The sequence below is a fragment of the Glycine soja genome, chromosome 17, assembly GCF_004193775.1.
Source record: "Glycine soja cultivar W05 chromosome 17, ASM419377v2, whole genome shotgun sequence".
Classification (NCBI taxonomy): Eukaryota; Viridiplantae; Streptophyta; class Magnoliopsida; order Fabales; family Fabaceae; genus Glycine; species Glycine soja.
The window spans coordinates 40,796,506-40,808,776 of NC_041018.1; the positions used below are offsets into that span (position 1 = coordinate 40,796,506).

A 12,271-nucleotide genomic window follows, 5' to 3' on the forward strand; every position below is an offset into this window, starting at 1 on the left:
AACTCAGTAGAAAAAACAAAGTTGAATAATTTTAAAGGTAATTTTAAAAAATAATATAAATTGTTAACAAATTTAATGTTGTTAATTAAATTAATAATTTTCTTAAACAATATGAATTAGTTAAAAATAATTATATTTAGAGAGCGAGGTAGTAATTGAATTAATTTGACTAATCTAATAAAAAAAAGTATAATTCGTACCAAAATAGAATGTATAGCATTATTTTTCTACTTCACAAAGGTTTGGAGTTGCTAATGCTAACATTACTAAACAATTGTTGTTCATTCAGAGCTTCACTCAATCCTTTGCACGTCTCAATCTGACTCTTCACTTCACTTCATCGATTTTGTGATTCTCTCTCTCAATAATGGCAGCACGCTTTCAATCTGCAGCTGTAAGTTCTTCATTTTTTCTCATTCTCTCTGTCTGCACTGAGTAATTTGTAATAATATTCGGTTCTTGCTTTTGAGGTCACTGTTTCTTTCTGCAGTTGCTGCATTGGCATCTTGGGACCATTTTTTTTTTCTTTACCACTACTTTTTCACTGGTTCCATTGTTGTATTGTACTCTTCCTTGTGCTAGATCTGAAGCTGGAACCTTCCCCTTTCTGGTTCTAGTATATGCCCTGCTTGATTTGGTTGCTCTTAACCCTTTTCAGAAATCAAAAACACTTGCAAGTTCCATTCTTTCAGTTTTATTATTATTATTATTATTATTATTATTATTATTATTATCAGGTTTTAGTCTATATTTGCTGTTGTGATCTGCTGCTGATTCTGTTATGTATATGCTCCTCATGTCTGATTCTGCTTCATGTATTCGTGGCCATAAAGACATTTGCGCTGAAATTAATAATCTTTTTGGGCTTTTTGCTTTTGGGAAGTGTTTGGAAGATCTTGTAAAATTGAGGGGGAGCAAAGTGATTCGGGCTCAAAGTGCCCTTGTCATTTCAAGTTATCATATCTCACATAAAGTTTGTTATGATTTTCTTTTTGCTATAATTTGACAACCTTTTTCCAGTAAAGTAAGAGAGAGAGAGAGAGAGATGTTCACTGATTACTAAGATTGATAGGTGAAGTTAAATTGAATACTAAATTTGTCTAACATGTATGCAAGCCTGCGGAGTCTGTATCAATATGTAAGATGTTTGTTTTTCCGCGTTAAAAATAGTGCATTCATCCAATCTGAAGGTATCTTTAATTGGATTTTCCTGTATCAATTTATCTTATATAACTACGTCGTTTAACTTTTAAAATGAGCGAATGAGTTGATTGTCTTCAGAAAAGAAAGGAATGGCAAAATCTTAGTTTAGCACACAGTTTTCTGTTCTTATTAACTGAAGATGTTAACGTAAACAGACATGCTTGTGCTTACATGTTTGCTGCATGCAGGTACTATGCCGGTGTTCCCTATAGGGAAAGATGAAATTCAAGTCTAAGAAAGGATGGAAATCTATTGTACCACTTCATTTGAAAGGAAAATCGGCGACCCGTTTTTCTTTATTTCGCAAAGTCAATTCAGCTGCCTATGGACCTGGCAAAACACCCGTTTATCTGAATGTGTATGACTTGACACCCATGAATGGTTATGTGTATTGGGCTGGTCTTGGTATCTATCACTCTGGTGTAGAAGGTGCAGTTTTAATCTATTATGTTGAATTTTGATTTTACTTTGCCTCTTAATCCAGGCATGTTATGACTTGTAGTAATCTGGCTTTTATTTCAAATGTGTTAGTACTAAATCCTGTGTTGGAGGGATACAAAACACTTTTGTTTAGTATGAATTGCATTTCCTGTATAACCAGACAACTGGGCAAGGGAAGAGACCTAAATTTTAATCCTTGTGTTATATGATACCATTTCAAGCTGGTCAAGTTTTGCTAGGTCATATGCTGTCCAAGTAACTTCATGACTAGAGAAGGTTATTTTTCTGGAGTGTGCAATAATGGTGATTTATCGAGCCTAATGTGTGTGTGTGTGTGTCTTTTCTAATTTAACTTTTTGTTTTACACTGATAACTTGAGGGCACTCTGAGTGAGCAAACTGAAAAATATCAATTTGTCACTTCCACAGAGTATTTGTTCCTATAATTTTCTGACTTCTATCTGTCCTTGTTTTCAAGTTCCCCAAATCTTCTGTGCAATCCAAACTCATCTAAAAACCAAGAAGCTGGTAATTATTTTTCTCCCATCATATGCAACTGGATACAGGATATAAATTAGGGACTTTATGTGTACTTAGGGTGGTTCCCTTATTCTGCAGCAAGTTGCTGCTTGGATTGGCTTCTCTTTAAATGTAGCTATTTAGTTTTGAATTAGCACTTATACATCATCTGATCAATTTTACCTGTAATTTACAGTTCATGGTGTCGAATACGCATTTGGAGCTCATGACTACCCAACCAGTGGTGTTTTTGAGGTTGAACCTCGCCAATGCCCAGGCTTCAAGTTCAGGAAGTCAATATTCATAGGAACCACATCTTTGGATTCTACTCAGGTTAGGGAGTTCATGGAACGCCAGTCAGCAAGCTACAACGGTGACACATATCACTTAATTGTCAAGAATTGCAACCACTTCTGCAAAGACATTTGTTACAAGCTGACGGGGAAATCAATTCCAACATGGGTAAATCGGCTGGCCAGGCTAGGTATTTTCTGCTCTACTTGTTTCATTCAGGTGGTAGTTTACTTTTTGCAGTGTGTTTGGATGGAGGGAATGGAGAAAAGGAGAGGGAATGAAAGGTTTTCTTGCAACATGAGATTGGGAGGTTTTTTCAATGGTAGTGGTTCTTTAATTTTATGCTGCTTAAAATTAAATTGTCAAAGCTCATCAGCAGTACTGCCTACTTCTTTTTCCTTCTTTTTTATCTTAAAGTTTAGCAGCCTAACCATTTTTTTTTCCACATTGGTAAGTTATTGATTTATGACTTCCACTTCCATCACTCTTTTCTGGACATCTCTAGGTTGACATGAATTTTATGCTTGAGTACTGGGCGTTTCTTTCAAGTCATCCAGATATATTCCCGGGAATAGGAGTTGGGAATGTATCATTCCCTTGTTTGGTACAAGTTATACAAAACTATTCCCAGGAATATACTACATGATTTTTCCTCTCTTGATTCCCATGTAAAAGGGTGGGAATCCAATATTCCCATGGAAATAGAAGTTACTTTCTACAATAACTTCCCACTTTCACTTTATTCCATTTTATTTTTAATAATTTTATTTTAATTAAAATATTTTATAATATTCCAAGGAAGGTTAATTAATTACCAAACATGTTGATGGGAATAACATTCCGAGTAATAGTATTCCCACGAATATCATTCCGAGAAGTATAATTTAGTCCGTAAAACAAATGCCCCCTATGTTTGTCATCTTATGTTATCATGGATGGTATGGCTTTTCCTGTATCTTTTGTCTATTTTTTGTTTTCTTAAAAATTTAAGACTACACTTGGACAAGTGCTTTTCTTAGTGCCCTTAAGGGCGCCTTTTAATTTGTCTAAAAGTTATGTGGGACAGCATGTGACACATTTTAATCTGTATCATATTAAATCCAAACAGCTACTGTAAGGGGAAAACTAGTATGAGTTATTATGACCCATAACCGATATCATTTATGTTGAGTGTTGACTCTTAGTGGCAGGTTCAATTTGCAATTGCATTCTTCCTGAAGCACTAAGAATTTCTGCTGTGGGGCATGATCCTAATTATCAGCCTCATGATAGTGAAAAGAGAAGGCTTCGAAGTGGCTTCAATTGCTTGTCCTCAATCTCAATGCGTCAAAAGCACCTCTCCACATCTTCACTGTTTCTACAGTCACCCATAAGAGGCTGCTTGTCGTCGTCATGGCCCTCCTCCGAATTGAGAAAATCCATTAACCGTTCCCTGAAAGAAAGATAACTGAACTTTGAGAAGGTAGGAAATGAATGATTGTAAGAATCTTGTTTATGTAAGTAGGATTTGGGTTTCATCACATAACTTCATTTTCTTTTCTTGTCTTTTGCTGTTAAACCTGTCCTGTTTTTTATTGATTGGGAAGAATGATCCTTTCCAAGCTTAGAAGAAACTTTCTAAATGAGCATCACCACCATCTGCCGTACTGTATTATATATATATATACACACACCCACATGTAAATTGACTGTAGATGGTCATGCACTGGCAGTACTATACCATTGATATGACTTTAAGATAATTAATTATCATACATAGTAGTTATGATATGATTAGATGACACTGAACAATTGGTTTACACCGTCATTACACATGTACAAACTATTTTCTTATATAATTTTATAATTCAAAGTGTACACAATGCGTCTTACACATTTTCAAACTATTTTCTTATATAATTTTATAATTCAAAGTGTACACAATGCGTCTTACACATTTTCTAAAGGTGATATTCACCCGTCATGATATATAGATGGAATACATGGCAACATTTGATCAAGGAAATTAATCATAAAAGCTAGCTTAAATTATAAAATTCATAAAAGTCAACTTAAATATTTTATATATCTATGATCTTCCCTGCGCCCATAAGCTTCAGCACTTGTTAAGATTAAAATCATTACCAGATCACAAACTAGCAACCGAAATCTCCCCAAGCAAAAAAATAAAATCATCAGAATCAGCAATGATATTGTAAACAACCCCATATTGGAGATTATCTCCCTGGACCTCGACAAATTGATCGACCATTAACATATGTATCTACTATCTAGTTCAGCACAGGATTATGAGTTCTATTTTTTTTCTTTCATCGCATAATACAACCACGCAGTGAATACACTGACCATGAGGACGAGTTAGCGTTGGGAAAACAACCCTTTAGGAACACGAAACAAATTATTGAGATCCAAGTTTACATGGCCTTTCTGAAATGAGTCAGGAGATTTATCAGGGGTGCCCTTCGATAGTATTCTAGTAGCACGGATCATCCTTATTTTTAGGCAGGTTCAAAATACATTTGCTTATAAAATTAAACATTTTCATTGAGACAAATATAATTATGTTATTGAGTTATACAAATGGAGTGAAGTGTAATATTTAAATAAGATTGGAGTTTGGTCACACTTAAATAAATAAGGTAATATAATATAATTTACTCTAAATAAAAAGAGTGTATTATATGGGTTAGTTTTGATGTTGCTATCCACATCTCAATCCAATTTAAAATTGAAAGAGTGCACATTAAATAAAAAGTGAATATCACATAATGACATCTCATTGGTTGATTTGGAAAGACATGAATTACCAATAAATAATTGTGAATAATTGATAACATCAAATGAAATAGTTTACGTTTCTCTATACTAGTCCCGTTGGTTTTTTGTTGGGCTAGTTTTATTGTTGTTATCCACATCTCAATCCAATTTAAAATTGAAAGAATGCACATGGAATAAAGAATGGATACCATATAATGACATTTCATTGGTTGGTTCAGAAAGACATAGATTATCAAAATAAATAATTATAAGTTGTAGATAACATCAAATGAAACAGTTCACGTTTCTTTGTGCTAGTCTCGGTGGATCCTCGTTGGGCTAGTTTTGTTGTTGTTCTTATCCACATCTCAATCCAATTTAAAATTGGAAGAACACACACCACTTAAAGAATGGATACCGTATAATGACATTCCATTGGTTGGTTCGGAAAGACATACATTACCAAACATATAATTATGAGTCATTGATAACATCAAATTTATCGTTCACATTTCTTTGTGCTAGCGCAACTGGATCCTCGTAAAGGCTTTCAAAGCTTTATAATGTGGAATTGTGGCAATGCACCCTCCATCTTCATCTTACCATCACTTTCACACATGTGATTATTCATATCACATAAAATCTACACTATAAAGTCAATTACCTCCTTTTGTTCTCACCAAATAGATTATTAGACCTAGAGGTCCAAGACAAGATTGACGTTGTCCACACTTTATAATTGTTTTTTTTTTTTTACTTTTAGTATCTTTTATTGTTTCTTGAATTTTGCACTCCAATTATTTATGCTAGATCCATGAGTTAGGCAACAAATCCCCATTCATGGACCTTTGTTGTAGATTTACTCATATGGAAGTTGTTGATCATGTCTTATATTTCTCCATCCTTTCTTTTATCCTTTGCCCTGTCCTTTGTTCTAACCATGGACAATAAACATATTTAACAACTGTGATTTCCTTCATTAATTAAACAAGGTAAGAGTTTTAACTCATTTGTTATGGTAAATTAACTTACTTAATAATAAGAATTACATGATTAATTTTCATCCTCATCATTCGTAACCTACCATTGTTAGGCGTACCTCTAGTGTCAGTTGAGCTCGCATTTCTTGTTGGATTATTTTCTGTATCCAATTGGGAGCAATCGACTATCAATCCCTGGAATCCACAAATAATATATATGCATGTATGCCTCCATCACCAAAAACATATTTAAGAGTTCTTCATGTTCATTTCCTTGATCTGATGCGTGTTGTTCAAACTTCACAGTCAAACCAATATATACATAAGCCTAAAGAATATTGCTATTTTGTACGAAGCCGTTGTCGCACGAATCATTATGTGTCAATAACATGTGCTAATTGATGAAATACAAGGCAAAAAAAAAAATTCATAACAATTAGCATTTTCCTAAGCCTAAATTTAATTAAAAGTAATTTTATCACAATGCACCTACAAAAAATTACAATTAAGATTAGAATAATTTATTATCAAACAGAAGCAACTCAATGATATGTCATAGACAACATGAATTACTTACAACTTACTCCATGGAACAACTATCAACATTATATGCATTTTGATTTTTTTTTTCAAATGCTTGTTAATACATTAAATACATTATATATCATCATTATGGCCCCCATTGTACAATCAAATTTCACAATTGTGCATCCTTAGGAAACACGAATTGCTATGTTTTTCTACAGATAAAAAAAATCCAAATCATATTTATCTAACTATTAATCCTATTAAGCTAGAAACAACTACTATGACTTTAATTTTGAATATGGTTTCTGTGGTCCTAAAAAAAACTTATCATTGTTTCTGATTATATTGATCTAAAAATTATAGTTCTCATATCAATATAATTGTATACTTTGTCTTGATATAATACCATGGTAACTTTACTCCAATTCGAAATATAACTTTACTTCATGGTATCTTAAGCACCTACATCGAGGTGTTGCCTTCGGTCAATACATGAAATTTTGGATCAAATTTTTTATATACTCGTCTTAAAATAAGTGTCACATTTTTATCATACTTTTTAGTTTTTTATCATACTTTTTAGTGTAATTTTAATTATTTTTTTTACTGTATCACTTTAGTTTTCTTAATATAATTTTGATATTAAGGTTAATTTTATAAAATTATTATTTTTTATCTATTAATTAATTTTTCTTATTATGTGTAAAATAACCTAAAACACACTTATATTGAGATTGAATACAAATCAAAGTGTACAAAATGCGATGTACATTTTTTTAAAATAAAAGTTGTATACTTTTTCTAAACATGATATTCACCTGTCATGATATATCGATGGAAAACATAGGCATGATCAAGGAAATATCACAGAAAAAAAATCTAAAATCCATAAAAAAAAAACAACTTAATCATTTTACATATCTAAGATCTTCTCTTCTACCATAAGCTCCAGGACTTGTTAAGATTGAAATCATTACTAAGTTACAAACTTGCAACCCAAATCTCCCTAAGAAGAAAATGAAATAATCAGAATCAGCAATGATATTGTAAATCAGATTTCCTATACTATCTTTCTTTCATAACACAATACAACCATACAGCGGATACACTGACCACAGAGCCAAGTTAGCATTGGGAAAACAAACCTGCAGGAACACAACAAATTATTAAGATCCAAGTTTACATGACCTTTCTAAAACGAGTCAGGAAATTTATCAGAAGGGGTGTCATTCGATAGTATAGTACTGCTCAACTGTTTGTAAATTTTAATACAATCTAGTAATTTTTCTCTACAAGTGTCTAACTATTGAAACCTTTTACCTCTTCTCTCATCTATTACAAATTAATTCACAACAGATTTACCAAAAACATTACAAGGTCTATGTAGAAAGTTATAAACACATAAAGAAAAGTGATAAAATTATAAATAATTACAAACTCGTAAAAGTAGTAACATTCTACCCTATTATCAAGGCAAATGTTCTTATCACAATCATAGCTTGAACACACTATAACCTATTAACTCTTGAATTGTGTGCTTCAGCAGCAGTTCACCAGAAATTAATTTAAAGTCATTGCTAACCACATTATTTGCAATCGAATTACACAAGAACGTATTAGCATTATAAATATAAATACCCCTCACATAAGCAGTCCATTCATAAGCAGATACTAATTATGTGTTTGGATGAGGAAAGAAAACACCGATAATGATACATTCTCTTTTGTTTGGTTAAAAAATATGAAAAAAGAAAGAGGGTGTAATTGCGTTTAAAGTGTAGTAAAACTTTTCAAGATTTACTGCAGAGTGTTGTTTGTGTAATTGTTGTACTATCCATACCCAATGTTTGAAACAGTAGTTCATTATAAAACTACTACCCGGAAAGCTACATGATTCACCATTAAACAACAATAATCATGTTCATAATCTCCTAAAGACAATTTGCATGCCATATTGAGGTGTCACAGTCATCAACAACATTGGTCCGTGAGCATATGTTGGTGATACAACAAAAGAATACCTCTGTAAGACCATGACAAGTACAATTTTCATTTCAAACAAAGCTAAATTTTGACCCACACAATAGTTAGGGCCTAATCCGAAGGGAAAATATGGAGCTAAATGCTTCCGAGGCTCGACAAATCTCATAGGATTGAATTCAAGAGCATCTTCTCCCCATAACTTTGGATCATGATGAGCTGTTGTGATAGATAAATATAGTTGTGTACCAACAGGAATGTCAATGTTCCTTAATTGAACTCTTTTACTTGCTTGTCTTACCAATGTCCCTGGATTAGGGTAGAGTCGAAGTGTTTCTTGAAGTATCAAGTTCACCTGTATGTATAGAGAAAAACAAGAATTAGAGATCTCTAATGATTATAAAAGGGACAAAAGTTGGATCAAATCGTTTGGGCATTTTTAATATTATTCTCTAACTAGAATTAGACTTCCACTATTATAATTTACATTGACCTTTAGTACAAACTTTTTATTATGTAATTTATTAAAATAAAACTCTAATTCTAATTAAAAAATAATGCCAACAGTGTGTAAGAAATTGTATCTAAGCTTTGTGATTATAAAAGTATTTTAAAAAAATTAACAAGGCATACATACACTTACAAGTTTTAGGTCATTTAATGCTTCTGAAGTTGGAGAAGTATTAGGTCCCAAAACACTTAGTACTTCCTCGCGTGCCTTGCTTTGCCATTCTTGATTTATCCCTAAAAGGAGGAGTGCCCAGCTTAATGAATTTGCACTTGTTTCCTTTCCTGCCATATAAAAGTTTTTACAATCATCCACTATCTCGACCATACTTAACTTTTGTGTCTCATTGTTGATAAATTTGTGAGAAGACATCAACAAAGAAAGCAAGTTCTCTGAATTTTGTTCTGCTTTGTAGTTGTCATTAATCAACACTTGAATTGATTCACTGGTTTTCTTCTCTAATCTCTTTCTTTCTCGGTTCTTCTTCGTAGGTAAAAACCTGCATGCATATTATTGTTTCCGTTTATATGTTATTGTTAACATAAAAGGAAAGATCAAACAATTATATAGGTGAATTGGAGGTGGTTGGGTTTTTATTAGAACTGAAAAAATTGATTTGACCCCACCTAAAGGGTCAAATAGATCAAACTAGACCCATAAATTTTTGGCACAAATATTTGACTTCACATTATTTTTTTCCTTTTAAAATTAGTGTAAATTTAAGAAGAAAAAAAGTAGGTCAATTTGGTCCAGCCAAACGGGTCAGAACGAACTGATCTATTTGATAATTCTAATTTGTGTCATATGATATATACCTGAATCCAGGAAGATAGACACTTCTGCTAGCAAGGGAGACAAGATGATAATGTTGTTCTAGTAAATCAAAAATCCCCTTCCCTTCTTCATAGTTACTTCCGAAAGCGACTTTAGATATAATATCAGATGTAAGGTCATGGAGATCTTTGCTCACTTCAATCTCAAATTCATCAACACCTTTGTTCTCATCTTCCCACTTGTAAAACATTGTTTTTGTGCTATCTATAATTTGTGGAATCCAACACTGATACAAATACATTTTAGTCACGAAAATGTTAATTTTTATAGAATTCCATCTCAAAGATTATACAACACTATAAATGGTAACTATTATGCCATAAAATCCTTGAAACTCATTGGTTGGAAAGGATTCGTCGTGCCAAGTTAAAGAAAACATTTACGATATAAAGGCTAAGTGAGAAGGGTTAACATTGTTTTATTATCACTCTTTCTAAAGTATTCCTGTCTTATTTATTACAAACTATTAGAAGTTACAAAACCAAGACTAAAACTTATTAAATAGGATATGAGAATTATAAAACTATAATTTTTAATAAATTTTAACTAATAACAAATAGTTTGCTGAAAAAAATATTACTAACATTTTTTATAAGTTATTTTAAACATATTTCATGTGAAGAAATTATTGTATAGACCAAAATATGTAACATGTGAGAATTTACAAAATGTATTTCCCATGTGATAATAATAACACTTCTCAGTTAACAAGAAAGTGATAAATAACTTACAACCTAATAATTCTTGATTATGTAATAATTTCTCGTGAATATTATGAGTATAAAAAGATTACCTTGACCCGCTCTATTTTAAAAGCCTGATTAGCTATTGCTCTATGCACTGCCCATTTGTCTCGTTTCAACACCAATATTCCTTCTCCAAAGAACCGTTTCGCCGACGGATTCGGATCTATCCTCTCAAACCAATCACCCGTTTTCAAAAGGATCTCCTTTATCATATCCGGGTCGGATAATACCAGCATGGGATCCGACCCGTGCCAATACAGAACAGTTTTCCCATACATGCGTGACCATTTGTGATAGAATGGACACACACGCTCGAGGATGTCGTGGCACAATGCCATTGGCCTGGATTGAACTTCCGCGTACATGCCTCTGATCTCATCGGTGTTCCCTTTGATCGGACGGTAGGAAGGACCCCTTATGCCTTGTTCACGAAAGTGACGTGCGATGACCCATGGCACCCAAATGATTGAATATGCAACTCTTGCAAGAAACACTAGAAGCACAACAAGGATCACAAAGAGTAGAAGATGGTGCATGATTGGGGTTCCTAGCTAGAGAAGTGGGGAGTTAATTAACGTTTCTTAAGCTTCTTTATATAAAAACAAGTTATGAGTTTCATGAATGTGTTAGGTGGATATACATGATTATGCCCATGTGTGACTCTAATTACAATTTATATTTTGATGACACCAATTATAATTCGCCTTGCGTTTAATTATAATTAGTGAAGTACGAATCACGTGATAAACCATATAGATTTATCGGAAACTCCTATGAGGACATGTAACGTTGTTGCAATTGGCTACTGAGGTATCTTGCATTGCCATGATTATCTCCATGTCTTGAAATCTTAAATTCTGATGAAACAAAGCAACTTTTCTTTTTAAAAAGTACAAATTACATGAGAAAGAATCCAAAAAAATTGATGTATGGTAAGATTTTATTAAATTCATACGTGCAAAAATAATTTATTTAATGAAAGAATTAATTCATGAAATTAATTTATATTTGATTTTTATTATATATAACAAAAAATTAAACTAACAACCGTGGTGAATAAAATTAATTTTTAATCCAACAAATTAAAACGTGTCGATTGATCTCTAATTTAGTAGCAACAAATATTACATATGAAAGGCCATGTTGATTAAGGGGAACTCGTAAGAGGACAAATCACAATGATGCAATGAGTGACGTATCAATCCACCAGGTTCATAATAGAAAGATTGAAATAGCAATTTCACGCACGTTATGTAAGTAGTAGTTACTATTTGCTACTTTGGCTTGGAAAATGTTTACATTATATATTGGCGTAAAAATTCAATTCTCACCTTATAAGGTGCATTTAATTTAGGGTGAGAATTGAATTTTTATAACTGAAATTTAGGTGGTTTAAATATAAAATGTAAAATTATATTTTACCACATAAAACTTATTTGAATGAATATATTAAAATTGTTTTTGTTTCAACTTAGAGCTTAT

At 32.4% G+C, this 12,271-nt stretch overlaps 2 protein-coding genes across 2 annotated transcripts; one reads left to right on the top strand and one right to left on the bottom strand.

The window, feature by feature from the left end:
- Positions 1 to 232: 232 nt before the first annotated feature.
- On the top strand, positions 233 to 4,116 carry LOC114392073 (deSI-like protein At4g17486). Its single transcript, XM_028353105.1, has 4 exons — positions 233 to 394; positions 1,392 to 1,632; positions 2,359 to 2,646; positions 3,647 to 4,116. The coding sequence occupies exons 2-4, from the start codon at positions 1,422 to 1,424 to the stop codon at positions 3,901 to 3,903; spliced, it is 756 nt and encodes a 251-aa protein (XP_028208906.1). The 5' UTR covers positions 233 to 394; positions 1,392 to 1,421; the 3' UTR covers positions 3,904 to 4,116.
- A 4,369-nt stretch (positions 4,117 to 8,485) lies between these two features.
- Positions 8,486 to 11,375, bottom strand: LOC114393012 (cytochrome P450 734A1-like). Its single transcript, XM_028354269.1, has 4 exons — positions 10,837 to 11,375; positions 10,025 to 10,269; positions 9,345 to 9,708; positions 8,486 to 9,056 (listed from the first exon to the last, which is right to left on the bottom strand). The coding sequence occupies exons 1-4, from the start codon at positions 11,323 to 11,325 to the stop codon at positions 8,643 to 8,645; spliced, it is 1,512 nt and encodes a 503-aa protein (XP_028210070.1). The 5' UTR covers positions 11,326 to 11,375; the 3' UTR covers positions 8,486 to 8,642.
- Positions 11,376 to 12,271: the final 896 nt, after the last annotated feature.